At 41.2% G+C, this 18844-nt stretch overlaps 1 protein-coding gene across 1 annotated transcript in view; it reads left to right on the top strand.

The window, feature by feature from the left end:
- Positions 1-2339, top strand: part of ASCC3 (activating signal cointegrator 1 complex subunit 3) — a 287341-nt gene extending 285002 nt beyond the window's left edge. The window contains 2 exon segments of the mRNA XM_009285000.2: positions 1457-1632; positions 1731-2339. Coding sequence (XP_009283275.1) covers positions 1457-1632; positions 1731-1878 — 324 coding nt within the window. The 3' untranslated portion in view covers positions 1879-2339.
- Positions 2340-18844: the final 16505 nt, after the last annotated feature.

Raw genomic sequence — 18844 nt, 5'->3', positions numbered from 1 at the left:
CATCCTAAATCCAAAACACAGCACTGTGCCAGCTACTAGGAAGAAGATTAACTCTATCCCAGCCAAAACCAGGACACGCAGTTAAAGCACATCCCATTTCCTCTTGGCCTGGTCACCTCACTGGGCCCTCAGCAAGTCTTGATGCGCCAGGCCAGAAACACCAGCAGCGGCGCAGGTTTCCAGCTGCTCTGCCTGTAGCATCGGTAACTCGCTGTACCTGTTTGTTGGCTCTTGGAAGAGTTAGGACCATGCCTCCTGCGTTCAGATCAGGCACTGCTGACACTGTAGCTATCACTTACTTACAGATGCATTTTTTTGTCATTTGCATACCATTAGTGGCACATGGACCACCATGATTATAATTTTGCTAATGAATTTCTCTAACATTTCAAACAACTAAGAATTATAATTACCAGCATTTTTGTTAAGATACAAAGAAGAGTTCAAGATATAAGCAGAGAAGAGTTTTAGATGTTAGTTCTGAGACCCTTAAGACAACTTCATTTTGATAAAAATAATAACGGAGATATATATGTTCTGTTGTAAATCCTGAAGTAAAGTTACATTAGTTAAAGAATTATATTTGAAAAGTATTCTTTCCCAAAAGACTTCTTGTCCTGACTACAGCAGATTCACCATAGCTTCAAGGGGAGACTGTCTCATTTGCAGGAAGGAATAAAGGGTCAAAGCTCCTCCATCAGTCGTTCTATTTGCCGTGCCAGTTACTGACAGAGACTTTTCCTAACCAGAAGCCACAGAAAAGAAGGGAGCAGGAGCACTTCATGCAGTGATGACTGTTTTATAAACCTCTCCTAGAATTTGATCCCTCTTTTGTAAGGAACAGCTGGATCAAACTGTTTCTGAAGCTTCATTGCTATGGTGGTGCTTTTTCTTCTGTATAAATCTTCAGTAAAACCTTTCCACCTACAGAACACGAAATGAATGCTGATGGAGGGCGCATCATTATATCTTCAGCTTTCAGCAGTAAAGTCACTGTCTTAAAGAATCACTGACATAATCTTTCCTTTTGCTATACCAACCTCAAATAAAGACTTCAAGTGCTGGTTTTGTCTTTATAGTAATCTTGAACAATATTGTTTAGCATTATTTACAGACACAAGGTTTACAATTAACCCTTCTGCAGAGAGTAGTATTTGGAACACATTAGATGAAATTACAAAAAGGGAACAGTATTTCCATTCAAGTTTTAATAGCTTACAAAATAAGTGGAATAGTATCTCGTATTCTGGGTTTTTCCCTGTGGACTGCCATTTTATTTTTTTTTAAAAACCCCTTCATCTGGAAGGAAATAACAAAAATATTTTAGTCTGGCTAAATTAGTGTCTTATGTAAAAATTCACGACGATGTGTTTTTGAGGTGTTTTTCATTCAAGGAAGAATGGCATTTTGGAAAGGTGATTCCTGGTTTTACTAAACTGTTTCTTTTCCCCAACAGGGAAAGCAAGACAGTAAAGCAGTGGCTCCTCGATTCCCCAAAGTTAAAGATGAAGGATGGTTTTTGATATTGGGAGAAGTTGATAAAAAAGAACTCATCGCCCTGAAGAGAACTGGATACGTCAGAAATCGAAATACTGTTTCTGTTGCTTTTTATACTCCAGAAACTCCTGGGAAGTATGTAAAATTTAAAAATTGAGTTCTCTTAACGATTATCTTTTCCAAGTAGTCAAGACCTAATTTCCAAACTAATGATCCTGCTTTTTACATTTTAGGTGTATCTACACATTGTATCTCATGAGCGACAGTTACCTTGGCATGGACCAACAGTACGATATTTACCTGAACATTGTACCAGCTAGTACTTCGGCACAAGTCCCAACAGAGGTGTCCGATGCTATGAGTCACCTGGCTCTGAAGTAAGGCGATTGGAAAAGTCCGTTTAAAAGAACCGGTCTTGCAGCTAAGACATCTGGTCGTTCTGGACATCCAAAAATGCGTTTGCCTTAGCGGAACCAACTTCAAACCTCAAGACAACTAGGAAATTGAAAGTGACTACTGTATTGACTCTGGTAACACAGAGTTAGCCGCAGTGGCCTTACTCCTTTATGAAGATTTGTCTTTTCTTGTTTCATTTTTCGTCTTTCAGAAGTCATATTGTTAATTGAATTTCGACACATCAAAATTAAAGACTAAAAGATATTGTAATTTGTGCAAATTTAGGGCTATAGTCCTCACTTTGAAAAGTGTTCTGTAGCCTGTGTATTACTGTAGTTTAAATAGTCAACTTTTTTAATTTATAGGGAAAAAATACAAAATTTGATCTAAGAACTGCTGAAAATATTGATGGATGTGTTATATTTCCTGTTTAATAAAAATAAGTCCATAAGAATGTTTTGCATTAGATTTCTTAGTGTAAAATCAGCTGTATAGTAACAAAATCCTCCTCTTACACATACTGTATTTTGAAGGGGATAATCTAAAGGAAAAATTTCACAAATTTATATTAATTATATATGCAGTAAATCTGGTTGTAAAGGCATGCTAAATAGTATAAAATATTTCCAGTATAGCAATGATGCAATTTATATAGATCATAATTAAAGTTTACCCTTTACATGTATGCGCATACATATATATATACACACACACACCCCCATACATATTATTACATATTTACAATTTCTTTAGTGTTTTTTCCTGAATTTTGAAGGACTAAGGCATATAAAATCGTGTGTCCTGTTCTAGGGTTCAGTGCTAAAGTGGGCAACTACATTCTGTAAATAAGGGAGAGTGGGGCTCCAAAACCAGGGTTTACAACAGATGGCTTGGTGGGCAAGGAGGAGTTCTGCCAGACGACAGGTAGTGTCCAAGAGATGCCCAGCTCAGTGATAGTACCACGGAGGCACTTCCGTCCGCAAGACACACATCTGAAGGGAAAAGGTAGCAGCGTCTGTCTTCTGCACAATACAGTGACTGGACTGCTTACCTCGATCTGCACGTCCCGAGGTCAGTCCTCTTCTCAGCCTCAAGGGGATTCAAGATGCTGAGCGAGTACTTGGAGGCAACACACTGCAAAAACATCACGCATCTTCATTCCGATAGACTAGACCTTAAACTGAATATTAATATTTGAACTTGTTCAGCTTTGCATTTAGCTGATAAGCATTACCTCTCTGAGGGATCATTTTGCTATCATTTCCATTGTGTTTCACCAGATGAAAGAATACAGCAGTTGTTGCCTGGAAGCTTCCCAAAAAAAAAAAAAAAATTACGCTGGTGGTGCTGCACGCACAGAGAATCACAGAATGGCTGAGGTTGGAAGGGACCTCTGGACGTCATCTGACCTAACTCCCCTCCTCAAGCAGGGTCACCTAGAGCTGGTTGCCCAGGACCATGTCCAGATGGCTTTTGAATATCTCCAGTGATGGAGACTCAACCTCCCTGGGCAACCTGTGCCAGTGTTTGGTCACCCTCACAGGAAAAAAAGCATGTCCTGCTGTTCAGAGGAAACCTCGTGAGTTTCAGTTTGTGCCCGTTGTCTCTGGTTCTGTCACCGGGCACCACTGAAAAGAGCCTGGCTCCGTTCTCGTTAACATCTTCCATTCATTATACACATTGATGAGATTCCCCACTGAACCTTCTCTGCTCCAGGCTGAACAGTCCCAGCTCTCTCAGCCTTTCCTCATGTGAGAGGTGCCCCGGTCCTTTCACCATCTTCATGGCCCTTCGCTGGACTCTCTCCAGTATGTCCGTGTCTCCCTTGTACGGGGGAGCCCAGAACCGGACACAGTACTCCAGGTGTAGCTTCACCAGTGCTGATCACCTCCCTCGACCTGCTGGCAACACTACATTGCAGCAAAGAGAAGGCTGGCTGGTTTCAAAGGGTCAACAGTTAAACATTAATTTATTTCATATATATCTGGCACCTCTAAATGGTGAGAAAAGTTTTTAAAATAATCAATTCTGTAGTTGAGCGTTTTCTGATGATGTTAAAAGTTTTATATTTCATTTTTAGAGGTTGACTTTATTGCCTAAGAAAATGGGACAATAATAGAAAAAAGTTGTCACTATATTTACAGCCTGCTAGATGACAGAACTGCCGCCTTTGCCATTTAGACTATATCCAGTGTAATATGGTGTTGTGTCACACAGAAAACAGATTTTTTTTTTTCCCCCAAGTGGTAGGCAAAAGTTTGGTTATACGCATATTTACTTAGTCCTATGCCCATTTTTAAGAGAATTGTTTCCTCTAATCTGCAAGAAAATTTTCACAGAAATTAAGTCCTTTCTTTGGGAAAATTCTTGGCTGAAGCAATATATTGTCCCTCAACAATTTTAATTAATTAGGGGGAAAAAAAGCTATGCCGCAGTCAATCAACATACCAACACAGTGACGCTGGCTCTTGTTGCTTTGTAAATGCACATCACAAAATAGTCTAACAGCAAAGTAACAGACAATAGCTTCAGTATTCTGTATTAATCAATTAAAGAGTTTCTGTAATGTCATTTGTACTTTGGTTTGGAAATGTTGCATTTAATTTCCTAGCATGTTAATTGTTTTTAGAAATAGTTTAGCGAAATTTCTAAATAACATTTGAAATTTTTTTTTAAACAAACAGAAGCATTGGATTCATGAAGACAAAGTCTGAAGTGATATAGAATTAATTTAAGCAAATTGATTAGAATCGGTATTTATCTGAAAAATCCAAAAGAAGGAATTCTGATGCATTTGAAACAGCTGCTTAGAAGGAACAATCAATACATTCAATCCAGTGGTCTAATGGTGGAAAGTGAGAATAGCTGTCTAAAAAAAGTATAAAAATCAAATACAGAATTTAAAAAAAAGGTATCAATACTTTGGTGATGTAATTATTATCATTATGCATAAATGAGCAAATTGACAGCACATGCAGAAATTTTTTAATGTTAAGTTTCTCATTCTAGTTTGCAAGCAGGTTTTTATTCCTCCCCAGCCCCCCCCTTCTTGGAGCAGCTGTGGTCAGTGCCTGCCTGCTCAGGTATGGTATTTCTTCCAAAACTTGGAAGGAGCAACAAAAACCACACACATCTCATGCATCAAGATGTATTTAAGTCTGCCTATGTGACTTCACCCTTTCCATCTTACCCTGTCCCAATCCGATCATGGCATCACAGCGGTGCTTAGCGGGAACTAGAGGATGTTTGGGTATGTACAACCATCCCCCGTCTCTTCTTGAGGAGCTCTTACAACGCGATCTGTCGTTAATACTTACGTAAGATTTTGGTTATAGTCCAAGTACTGAATGTATCGCAATGGCACCATGACACCATCTTCACTACTGCAGGTCTTTCTCTTTTGTTGTAAATTGAATATTTGGAGGCCCTAATTTCACCCAGATGAATTCAGGGGTTTGTGCTGCTGACCCAAAATTCCTCTTCCTTGTCATTAGTTTGTTTCTAGAGACCATCTCTAGATGGTCAAACCTGAAGGAAACTTCAGGCAGTCCCTCATCAGCCTCCATCCTGGAGCCTAGGGTAAGACTTGAACATTCACTGAATAGGTTGCATTTAAAGGAAGGTAAGTTCCGCAATTCCAATCTTCTAGTTCTGGGGGGTACTTACAAAGAGAAGAAGGTATCCCGTGTGCATCTGCTCTTGCACATCACAGCCTGAATCCAAATTCCTACATTGCTCCCTCACTCAAGAAAAAGAGGCTCTGATATTTTTAAGACAGTTTGATGAACTGGTCCAACAGGCATCACTTCTCTATGAAGAGGCTTATTTATTGCAGCCGGTTCTTAAATCACCACTCCCTTGTCTTGCCTCCACCCCTCCCTTTAGCTTCTTCCACTACCTGTACACCCTACAATCATACCTGTTCAGAGACAGTTACCTATATTTACCCCAGACAGTAAATTATCACAGAAGGAATTTAACCTCATCTCTGATGTAGTATGGACACTTCTAGCCTATGGAGTAAGTACTGAAGCAGGACAAAGTAAGGTAATACAAGCAAACCATGTATATTTTTTCCACATCCTATAGGTCTCCATAAAACAGTCTGAACTAATGCCGAGAGTAGAAAAAAATCTGTATGATAATTCTGTAACCAGAAAGCCAAGCTGTGGGTGTAAAAAGAAGCCACCCATCCATCCCAGTGTGCTTTACACCTCATACAAAATAGTAAATTTCTGGAAGTTATTTTTATATAAACTTTTTTTCTTAGTTTTAGGTATCCTTTCTTCCAACTAAATTGCACACCTTTGGCCTTGATTTAGTTGCTTACATGCAGATACCTAGTGCCCTTTAATATGCAATATCTCACCTGGCCTCTACATTGAGCTCCAGAAGAACGTGCGCCATCTGCACAGGGCTATCAGATGTGAAACATGATGCTGTTGTATCTATCACTCTCTGTGGATGCCTCAAGTAAGCTAAGGCATCTGAAATAGCACTAGGTATCTACATTCAGGTAACCAAATTGAGCCCTTATTACTTGCTTAGTCATAGATAAGCAATTCAGTTGCTTAACTGCGTCTAATGCACTTTAAAATCACCAAGGATATTTCAGTTGCCACGCCAGAAGACAGCACGTCTTCCATAGGTCCTGTGTCACTTCTGCTATCCCCACACAGATGTGCCAATATCATGGGGTGGATACCTACATACTCAAGCTTAATTAGCTAATCAAGCCCATGCTATTTTGTAAGTCAGAAGAACCATAAGTGTTCAAAATTCTCTCTTCCATAGTACAGTGCAAGCTGTTTTATGAGAAGGGAGAATTCTCCTGCTTCATGAGAAGAAATATTTTTCTGAAAAAAGGTTTGGATGCCATGAGACGCCCAGACAGCCATGAGAGCTACAAAAAGTTGAGGGGGGGCTGCTGCTGACAATGGTCACTCCATTTCTACTTAACACGCTATGCCTATTCTATCAGCTGTGTTTGATTCCCACCTGTCTTTTTAAAAACCAATCTTGTCAAACAGCACGTCTTCTCAGAGCACGCTGCACTTCAGCAGGCTGTGCCAAGACTTACATCCGCAGAAATTTTGATGCACATGTTTCTGAAGTGATTTGCAAAAGCTCAGGAATGAACTAACCAAGTTCGTTATTAATGTCACACATTGGTAGCTGTGAGAGGTTACGCTGCTTGCATGAAGTATGTGAAGGGAACTTCTATATTCAAGGAACTTCTCTGGAAAGCAATTGCACCGCTTGTACTAAATAAGTCTCTGTGTAAATAATTCCTACAGAGGAGTCAATCTAGACAGAAGAAACCAGTTCTATAGAAAAGGACTCTCCACAGTGATTACGCCATCCTGCAATTAAATATGTTTACAATATGTCTTGTACTCAGATCTTCTAATGAGCTCCATACTGCATCAATGTGATTTGAATCCAGCACTCTCCAAGTCAGTAAGCCTTTCTTCTGCATCTCTATTCCTAAAAAATCACAACCACCTTCTCTGCTCAAATCTCTCCTCAGAAATAAAGAACGTAAAATCTTTACCAGGCCTAAGCATTAGGCTTCACTGCTGCTTTTTTCCTTCTGCTTAGTCTTGTCCTACCAAAACTCTCAACAAAAACATGCACCCAAAATAGAAGGCTTGTATCTCTCCTTGCAGATGATCCGTACACCACAGCAGAATTGGTGACATCCCATCGCACAATGACAAAGGTCCCACAGGCGAGAGGACAAGATGGAGATCTCATTAAAAATATCATAAGTTACCATTGGGCAGGGGGGGTCTACATCTAGATTTTAGAATAGAAATGAGAACATGGGGAGGAAAGGAAAGTAAATAAAGACATTGGCTAGAAGTATTGTTCGTGTGCTAGAAAACCAATGGAATAAAGAACAAAGTGTTCTGTGCTGAATATTATCATTCCTAATAATGAGGTTTCCACTAATTGTAATGGCAGCAGAGGTGAATTGGGCATTTTTGAAAAATCACGCTCTCGATAATGCGATACATGTACAAATAGTTACAGGGCTATGCTATTAATTACTGGCAAGAAGAACAGTAGAAAAGGGAGCCTAGAAATATCACCATCTTTTTCTAACTACACTCTAAATCTCTATTGAGATAGTGTGATAAACAGCATTCTTCACACACTAGCAAATTTGCACCTTGGAATGGAAATAACCCAGTTTCTACCGTGTAGTGCTAATGTGGGAAAATTAGGCTTACGTACTTGACAGTGGTACTTTCTTCTAGCTGACAGGATAAAATTCAGATGCCAATAACACATGGTGAGTTCCCATCATGTATTTGTCAGCAAATCCAACTAATTAGGGACTAATTACTCGTTGTAGTAGCACAGTAATATCAGGTTCTGATAAACTGTCATCTTTGTAGCTGTGAAGATTCTGCAGTTAAGCCTTATTTTATTTTCTCGAACGATTGCAATGACTAAAGGGAGAGCTAGAAAAAAAAAACACCGAGAGGATTCTGCCATCTCCATGAAAAGGCCCTTTCATTCACCCACGCCAAAGCAAGATTTATCCCTTAAGTTTTTTTGCTATTTCGCTCTATCTAAAATACAACACAAAATAGTTCAACTCTCTACCAAGAGAGACTACATGACTATCTAACAGTTTACCCCAGTTACGGCATCTTGCTGTTTCTCTGGCATGGCTCTGCCCTGTCCCATCCCACCCCCCCACCCCTGCCGACAGAGTGGCACAGTCTCTCATGTTATACTTGGACAAAGCTCCCTGGGATAGGACTTTTAGGGGAATTTCATCCTCTGTTTATAGGACATGTAGCACAGAGGAAGTCCTGGTCCACGATTAGGTTCCGGGAAGCTGAGAGCTACAAGGCCCTACTGTGCTAAACTCAAAATATGATGCAATGTTACTCCAAGAATATATTAAGCAAATAAGACAGGTGCGAAATAGGCAGCACAGTTAGCTGTATGATAAAGGCAAATGCCAGTTTAATTTCAGATTTTAGTTCTAAGTGACTTGATTCAAAGAGGGAATGAGCTATCTGGGAAAAGCGGGATGTGGAGATTTCTCAGTTCTCCTTGGTAATGAAATGCTCAGAACTGACCAAAGAAAAATAGTTATAAGCCATATCCAAGCGTGTGATACTCATCTAGTCACATTCCACCTCTGTGCATCTCACACATTTTACTTGACTCCTACATGCAAACATTGACATCTTTCAGCCTCGTCCTTGCAGATAGATACTAGGAAAATACATGCTCTGCGCTTCTCAAGAGAATAGCACCTCCATAATTTGCATACAATACCATGTGCATCAGAAGGCAAACGCTTCCTGCAACTTCACAAAGACACCTTAGCAAAAGGTTTAGAAATTGCAAAACACATTCATAAAGGATTAACGCTTTGCTTTCACCCAGTTATATACAGTTGCAGTGCCATCTTCTGCAATGCTACCCAGTAACTCAGAAGAAATCCAGCTGGGTAAAGTTTCTGAAACTTTCACTAACGGTTTTTGCCTTCTGTTGGTAAACTATACACAGACATGGTCACCTACAAATAATTATCTTTCATAATTTTTTTTTCTTTTAATTGAATTCCATGTCAATAACTTGTGGCTGGACTGCAACAGTAGAGGACTTTTGCCCTAACACTGCTGATGGTCCCCAGGTTTTGGCTTCACAGCATGTGACATACCCAAGGAGCGCTGCAATAGCTTTTTCATCCTGTTCAGTCTCACCAATAGTCTGGCCATGAACTTAAAAGTTGGAAAAAACAGAAGCAAACTTGCTCAACAGGTGTTTTTCTTCTTGCAGCTATATTCATCATCTGATTACTGCATTCGCATCCCATAAGCCAAGGACCTAGGAGAATTTGTAACAGCTGACTCAACAATACTTCTTTTGGTCCTAAAACTGTTTGACAGTTCAAGCTGGAAGCACAAGAAAAGAGGAGATACCACTATAACCCTGAAGACTTGACATCAACATCCAATTTGCAGAACACTTAATTTTTCAGTGAGTTTCACTGGAAAACTGCATTCGCATCCCATAAGCCAAGGACCTAGGAGAATTTGTAACAGCTGACTCAACAATACTTTTTTGGTCCTAAAACTGTTTGACAGTTCAAGCTGGAAGCACAAGAAAAGAGGAGATACCACTTAACCCTGAAAAGGCAAGTTTGAAAGAAATGGGTGGGGGGGGGGGGGGGGGGTGGAGAGAACAGAAGATGGAAAAAATGAGAATGAAATATTCTGGCTTGTACTCCAAGATAAGAGTTGAAGTTGAAACATAGGCTTTCTTAGGATAAGAATGTGTGTATCCTTTGGGAGAAAGCCACTCAGAGTAAAATCATCCACCTGTCTGGATTAAATTCTTTGATTTTACCTGTTCTAAGCATATCTAGAATTAATCAATCCAAGCTTTAAACTATCCAGATCATGTAATTCTAAATGAATATACAGATTTTGGGGTTTTTTTTAAAGTGATATTTGGGTAAAAGACTGCTAAACTTTTTTTTTTTTTAAACATAACTAAAAAATGAATTAAAATAGTTGTAATGGTAAAAGGAATTGACTTAATCCATGAATTCATTTAGTCCAGCCTTATAGAGCCAAGAAATGCTACCAATCTCCTAGAGTTATGTCCATTCATAAAGCCATGAGACATAAAGCAATGACACTCAAACTCCTTAGGTGCTTAAGAGGTGGAGATATGACATTTGGGTTATGCAAGCTGAATGAAGCATGATCATACTGTTGCAATATAAAAGTCATAAAATAATGATTTTTATTTTGTTGATGTGTGGAAAGTGGTTTTGTTTGGTTGGGGTTTTTTTGCTATTCAGCTTTTTTGGGACAGAAAAGCAGGTCATCATCTTTGGCACATAAATACAATCTGGAGCTCCCTGGAAAATCGTCACAGAACATGCAGCGACAGCTCTTCCCTTTTGTTGCTGAAATCAAAATACCTGCATCAACGTTACTCTATACTCCGAGACCAGGAACACTTCGAGAAAGATTGACACCAGACATTTAGTTCATTTTCTGTCCGGTTTGTAGGAGGTGCTCAGTCAGGTGCCAGCTCTCAGGCATTGCGCTGTGACTCCTAGGTTGACAGAGGCACCCGAGCTCCACTAGAGGATGTGAAAATTTACACCCACTCTCTGCCCTACACATCCTACAGTAGGGGACAAGCATGTCAGCCTTCCAGGTCATGCTTCAGCCTCCTTCACTGGCAAGAGAGGGTGCCCAGAGAGATGATCTGATGCACTGTTTTGGGAACAGGAGCCTAAATTACTATTCCAAACTTAAATGCACCTCAGCTACGCTGAACCTTGTCCAAAATTTTCCCAGGACCAGGGTCCTCAGGGAATGCTGACCTTAAACGACCAAACCCTTTAAGAAATAGGGATTTTTTTGGAAATAAGTGGTCCAGATGGATTGCTAGAATATTCTATTCTTTGTAAACATGAAATAAAAAAGTAAAAAAATCTCACCAAAAGGATACTGACAAGAATGCCAAACACTTTGTTTCTTCATTTTAAAAACATGTACTACCTACCTATTTGTCTGAAAGTCTTGGGGAACAGCTGGATTAATTTAATCGAATCAGGGAAAATCCTTTGGGAAATATGGGTGCTGCTAAGGAAACTAACAGAACCTGGAAAGAAATCTCAACATTAAGTGACCGAAAAATATGGTAAAGTTTCTTTTCTGTTGATGCATTGCCCTTTGCTTCAGAGATCGGAGGATGAAATGCATTCCCAACATGTATTATTAGCAGATCAAATTTAGTTTCTGCTATTACTTTCAAAGGATTTGGTGAATAGGCAGTAGTATTAGTATTATCTAATCCTTCACTCAGACCTAGGACTCAAAAATTAACAGCTGCAGATTTTATAACATTTCTAATTCAGGGATAAATCATATTTTCTTTAATTTGATGGGTAGGTAATGTCCTAAAGTTATTTAATTCTTAGGAACCATTGACTTTAGAGGAACAGACTAAGAACTCATGACCATGAAAAATTGCTAATTGGATGAAATTAGATGAAAAAAAAAATATCCGTAATGAGAAAAACAGGATAAGAATCCCATCTCCAAGGAGGGACAGAGCTTCAAGTCACACAGACAGGGCTGCTATGAGGCAACAGTCCTGTTTGTTTTTATTATACAATCTCGTCTGCTTTTATTACACCGAATTATTTTGGCATGATGGCACGGCTTCCACAAAAGCATACCTCTACTATTCGCCTGGTGATTAGGGCACATTAGGGGAAAACACAGTCAGAAAAGGGAAGAAGGAACTGAAGGAGGGTTATTTTGTATGGGAGCAGATGGGATAGCCGGATGCAGCTAATTTTTAAGTAAGAAAGCACAAGTCCTATCTCTCATTCTGAAAGACAGCAAGCCTCTATTTTCAGGGGAAGGTTCCAAGTAACATATCCTAAACAGACAAGCACCTCTCCTGTAGTCTTAGGCAAGGTACCAAATGTGAGCTACATTTCTGCGTTCCACCTTTGTGCTAGGCTTCCCTCTTCATATGCAGTTATCCAGTCTCACTTGAGATACCTAATTTTCCATATTCACCACATAGGGGAATTTCAGCACCTCACATCTTTAATTCCACGCTGGGTGCATTTAGGGGTGAGATTCTTGCTATTTAAAAATCCTTTCTTAGCTATATCCCTAAAGAAGTGCATACTCCTCATTTTATAAACTATATATGCTCTTCTTTCCATACTACATACCTATGCTTGTAGCTCTCATGTTACATCATACCAACTTGATGTTAAGAATAAGTAGTCCACATTAAAAACTGGTCCGTATCCTTACATTTGGAAGTATAGCATGTGACATTAATATAGTCATTTCTGTCAACATTTCTCAGGGACAGAAGAATAAATAGATTAATGGTAGAATATTACATATATATCTATAATTATATATATGAATATTATATTAACATGAACATGTTACTTATTAACATGAACATAACAAGCCATTGAAGTTAGCAGTTACTGTTGCCACCGCTATTGAAAGAAGGAAAGAACCCACCAAAACTAGCATTCAGAGGAGAAATGTTGCTTTGATCTTCTGGAAGAGCAAAGAGATTACTGATTGGAATCAGATCCCTGTCTGTGTTAGGTTTATGCGTAACTGGAGAAGACAATCTCCTTTAAAATTAACTTCCACTGCTCCATTGCTTTACTTATACCCCTTTATTTTCCTGCAATTAAAAAAGGAAGGGGAAAAAAAAAAACAAACAACTTTGTCCACCATCATTATTTCATTCTTTTATCTGCTACTTATCTTTTCATGTAAGAATCCCTGTCCAGCGCAGATCACCAACGCAACACTGTTCTGCCATCTCTTCTCCAAACCACAAAACTTCAGGCTATGAGAAACAGCAATGTAATAAGATATAGAAATAAGGATAAATCAAGTAATTCCATGTTTGAAATTTCTATTTTTCCTAATTCTTCCTTTCCCATAATTACGCTCACTCTTCCATTTCAGCCCTTACCTCATCTTCATTTCAATTTCCCAATCTGTCTAGCATTGCTTCTATTTTATTTATACCCTTCTTTCTCTTTTCTGTGGTGTACCTTCTTTTCTCTTCTAGATAAAAATAAACACATAAACCTAAACAAGTTAAAAAAAAATATTTTCTTACTACTGCTGCTACCCAGAGCACCTTTCTCTGGGCTTTCTGTATTTTCCATTGCCTTTTCCATTTCTATGCCTTTATCTTCAAACTGTGTTCCAAAGTTTTGTTTTTGCCTTGCCTCTTTTTTTTTTTCTATCACCTTTGTTATGTGATCTGTTATTACCCTTCTTATAGTAGTTTGGTTTTGATCCCAAGCACTAGTCACAAATACCTCTGTGGCAGATCAGGCTCAATTATGAGCTACAGTAAAAGATGAGCTAAACCAAGCCTCATTTTCACATTTTCTACCCATCCATTTAGTGTATTATTTGCTCCAGATTACTCCATGTTTTGAGCAATAGGTAATAAGCAAGGCCTACCTTGTCTGTATGGACAGGAAAAGGAAAAAAAAACACTCCTGCCCTTGGGCGAAGAGTTAAATGTGTTTTCAAGAAGTATCAGTATGTATTTTGCTATCAGTAACACCTAGCAATAAGATCAGACTACCCTAGAGTCTTCCACCTTTCTCATTTTGGCCACCCTTCACCTGCATCTTAGAACCCCGTCTGTGATTGCACTTGTTCCCAGCCAAACAATCACAAAACCGGGAGTTTTCTACAGCCACACTTTCTTCATTCTTTCACTCCTACTGAAGAGGGATGAGCAACACAAAATTTAAATCAGCTTTCATTTGACCACAGGAGATATATGTTTTTTTTCCAAGCCTAGAGACTATGCTCTTCTACCATCTGAGGCCCTCAAGCAACCAGTTAAGGAACAGCTGACTGAGAAGCCAGCCAGGCCACAAAGCGTCTACAGAAAAGTTCATCTCCAGGGTTAATTTCAGCTAGTGCTCTCTTGGCCGTGAAGTACTACTGAAACTGTCATAGGCAAAGGTTGCTTACCACATGACAGTTTAAGAACAGATTCCTTTCAATTTAAGTATAAAATAGCAAGTTTCAAATATTCCACACTCAAACAGCAACAGTTGTCAGGACCCACACATGCACTAGATTGAATCATGGCATAGAATATAAATCCACATTCTTCAGATCATAAATCAGTCAAGCTGGGTGACTGACTGCAGACAGGACGCCCATAGCACTGGATTATTCCCCAACTGCCCATGACGAGATTCCCCTGGTGCATTCAGCACTGTGAGAACCAAGATACCGGCCTGATTCGGTGGGATCTTCTTGTGTTATGTTTCAAACTGTTGAATATGGATGTCTCACGATGTTAAAAAATATGCAGTTCCAATGTTCTGATCCTGTACAACTCTTCCCTTGACAGATCAATACATTTCTCAGCAAATATTTTATTTCTGAAATAATTCAAAAGAGTTAATTACATTCATTTGAAAACAGCTTGCCTAAGCACACATTTGAGGCAGACAAACTCATTCCACTTCATGCTAATTCTTGGATCTATATTTAAAAAAAAAAAAAAAAAACCACACACCACCCACCCACTATTTTTTTGCTTTAAAATGAGGGGAAAACCCTCTAAGAAGACCAGATCTGGGGTACAAGATAACACAGACAATTTCCAACATAAATGCTAGTTATTAGGTGTCATGTAGAGTCAGGAGTTGCCATGGAATCCATTTGCTTCTAAACCAGCTCCTCCTGCTGGAATACTTTCTCATTATTATTTCTTTCAGCAGCACAAAAGGAGCTGGCTATAGAAGAAATGTTATTTTAGGGCAGAGTTTCTACTATGTCTGCAATCAGACATGAAATTAAAATCTAAATTTAAAGCTATATTTCTGTTCAAATGTAAAGCTACATTACTGTGGTCAGAAGAACGAAATCATTACAGACTTTTTATAGATTCAGCAAAGCAGAGAAAACAAATTATAGCTAAGGTCTTCCTTTCAGCTGTCTTCCCATGAGTGAAAATAAATGTCATATCTGATGTCTACTGTTTACATTTTCGCTACATTATTCTCCCACACTACGCTTAACTTTTAACATTTTCATACTAGTTATTCTATGCCACAGCAGCCTCGTTACCAGCCTAATTATTAACGTCCTGGTATACAGAACAGTATGTGCATGCTGGACACTGGGTTTATTAGGCCAATGAACTCACTTGTTGTGATGTCAGTTTCAACAGATGGATTTTAGAAGAAAAAATGCAATCATGCCTTCTCACTCTTGACACGCCGATTATTGGGTTTCAATTCTTTTGTATACAATGTACTGCAGTAAGACTGGAGGACAATACTGGAAAGTAACCAGCAATATTAGAAAACTATGTCAGTGATTTGCAGCTTGGCATGTTAATACTTATTATTAATATTATTGTTTATTATAGACATTAACTAGCATTGCATCTGGAAGCCCTAAACAGAAATAGGATCCTATTGTGATCAACACTGTATGGAGATAAACACAGCGATTGCCTCCAAGAGCTTGTATTGTATGGTCCTGGCCTTGTAAACTGATCTGGGTCGACAGATTCTTGCGCCCCCGCGGAGTCCCCCAGCCCTCCAAGGCAGTCAGAGCTTCCTGCCTAACCCTTCTATGTGGGGAAGTGGAAAGCAAGCTTTGGGTGCAGGGAGCCTGAGCCTTACTAATCCGTTCTTCTCCCGCCTTCTAGCAGTTGAACTACACCCAATTTTAGGCAAGTCCCCCATCTTAGCAAACTTCTGACCCTTATTTACATCTCTTGAACTCAAAAGTTTTGCTCCTGCCAGTAAATCAGAGGAAGCTCTGTGCCATGCAACACACCTCCTTCTCCAGCCCTGTATTCTAAGGTCCCGTAACTGCAGGTAGACTCTTGCACCCATGGAGAGGTCTGTAGTACCTCTCAGGAAGCTCCCCAGAGTGCAACAGCTTCTGGGACAGACACTACCCTTAGAAAACCAAAAGAGCACAGACGAGCAGGCTAGGGACAGAGAATCCTTTGCCCTGGAGGGAAAGCAGAAGGGTCATTGGAGCCCTACAATGAATAGAAGCAGCCCAGCATCAGTAAACAATGAGGGCTGGGCTGTTGGGACAGGACAGGGAGCCACAAGCCAAGCATAACAGCCAGACCGCAGGCAGGGGCCTCGCCAGCCAGGGCCCACCCCACACTACCTGAGCAAGGAGAACAGGGCTGGTATGGGGATGGCAGCCAGGCTCAGGCCAGAGCCCAGGTCATCAGGCAAGTCCATAGCAGCGAGGCAGGTCCAAGGTCAAACTGGGAAGTCAGTCCGTGGGTCAGGGTCTCCCATCAACAGGGTGCCTAGCCAGGCACAGGCATAGGTGCAGTGCTGCTGGAGCCAGGAACCCCTACAGCCTGGCTCAGGTAAGCACTGAGGGCAGAGGGTGTGGATGGAGCTGCCAGGTGATGCTGGTCAGGGCAATTAAGGCTTATTAGTGCACGCAGGGACCTGACACCCAGTCTTCTCTCTCGCCAGTATGGTTGCTCTGGCAAGCGGCTGGATTAAGTCGTGCACCAGGAGCATTTTGTGCTGAAGCCAAAATTAAAACCAGACTCCAGTACATCCTAAGGTTTTGGCACGTTTAAAAAATGAGGCATTAACATCACCAAGCTATTGCCAGACCAAAGAAATGACAATTCCTTGTTCATCTACCAGCTAAATCTGAGGTGATTTACACAGGGTAAGCAAGCCCTGGAGCATCCTCCCTCCAGCTGAAAGTAGTGGATGCTCCTCAGGAGAGGCACTGCAGGGAAACTGTCCTTTTAATAGGCTCTAGCTTCAGCTAGTTACACCCAGCTGTCGCATTATGTAAACGGAGTCCCACCATCAGTCAATAATAGTCAGAATTCAGGGTTTAGACAAAACATTTCAACAGTGAGGCAAAGCCTAAATAAAAAGATATTAATTGCAGGCATATGCCAAGCCTTGGGAAACACCCCCACCCCTCAGCAACAGATTTAGCATAGTCTGAAATAGGTTAAAACTGGATTCAGGCTTACAAGTCTGGTGCTGTTTCCCTGCGCCCCCTTCCAATGTAAGCAACTGATCCCACGGTGTTTTCCTCGGAAACATCATCTCCTCTGCACCATTTCTGAAGAAAACAGTTACAAACTCAGTTTGTACTGCAACTGCAATAAGGCATCTATTCACCACCGTGGGGAATGCAGAGGAGAGTAGCAATGGGCTTGCAGAGCGCCCAAATAATTCAGAAACTGTTAAGCAACAGAGGGGTTGCTCCCAGCTTAGTGCGCAATGCTCATAAACGTAATTAGACTTGTAACCGCAAACAGGTACGAGACTAAAGGAAGTAAGGCTCCTATTGAAATCCACACAGGGAACGCTTCCCACCTTGCCTTACAACAAAACTGCAAGCATCCTGATGACTACGAAACACACCAAGTGCAATGGCCACCGGCTCCGGAGCTGTCAGACAGCCTCACGCCTTTTTGGTCTGATCAAGTCTATTCTCCGAGGTGACGGGAGGCCGAAGGCAGAATTTCAGTGCTGCAGAGGCGGGCGGTTCCTCTTGCTATTGATTTCATCTGAAACGGCATGTTATTTTGAAGCAAAGTGTGTCCTCGAGACGGGTTATGCTGCTTTCCTCCACTGAAACAAAGCAGTGACACAAGTCTATTTGTGACCACTTAATTATCAGGTTGATAGTAAGAACAGACTGTGGAACGGATCCCACTATTTTAAGCATTATTCTTTGGGGTGCTGAAATTTAAACAGGCTTCTGCTGACAGATTTTCCCCCGACTAATGAAATAACTTCTTTGCTAATGAAAGCCAGGCCTTGGGAAAGGAGATTTCAGTGATAGCGAGGAGTTGGAGGAAGCCTGACGCAGCTCCAGCTCCACTAGTATACGTGAGTAAGCGCAGATCTCACGCTGGACCTGAGGCCTGGAGGAGACCACCCTCCCGAGGAGGTTCCCCCCGCCGTGAGGTGGCTTGCCTGGCTTGCCTGCAGCCGGCCTGTACCAGGGCGAAGCCCCCGCCCGGACGCTCCCGTTTCTCTTGGTTTGGGACAGGGATAGCGAAATCCAACCCAGCAAGCCGAAGCGAATAAAGTAACCAAAAAGGGACGTTTCCTCCCCATCGCCCCTCGCAAAGCTCAGACCCCCTCTCGTTCACGGGCGAGGAGGGCAGGTCCGACCCCAGGCAGATGAACGAACGAAACAGGGGGCGGAGGGTGCAAGCACCGGCGTTCCGCGTCGTGCGGGCCCCTCTCGCCGCCTCACCGCGCTGCAGGTGAGGGGACGCTAACTGGGACAGCAGGACAGTGTTGAGCCAGTGCAGCGCGACGTGTGTCCACCCGCGTCCGTCCGTCCGGGGCGGCGGCGGCGGCGCGGCGCTGTGGGGAGGGGGGGGGCGGGGC

This window comes from Aptenodytes forsteri, unplaced genomic scaffold, assembly GCF_000699145.1.
Source record: "Aptenodytes forsteri isolate BGI_AS27 unplaced genomic scaffold, ASM69914v1 Scaffold171, whole genome shotgun sequence".
NCBI classification, from domain to species: domain Eukaryota; kingdom Metazoa; phylum Chordata; class Aves; order Sphenisciformes; family Spheniscidae; genus Aptenodytes; species Aptenodytes forsteri.
The sequence above is the reverse complement of the archived record's forward strand: the minus strand, read 5'-3'. Positions and strand labels throughout refer to the sequence as shown.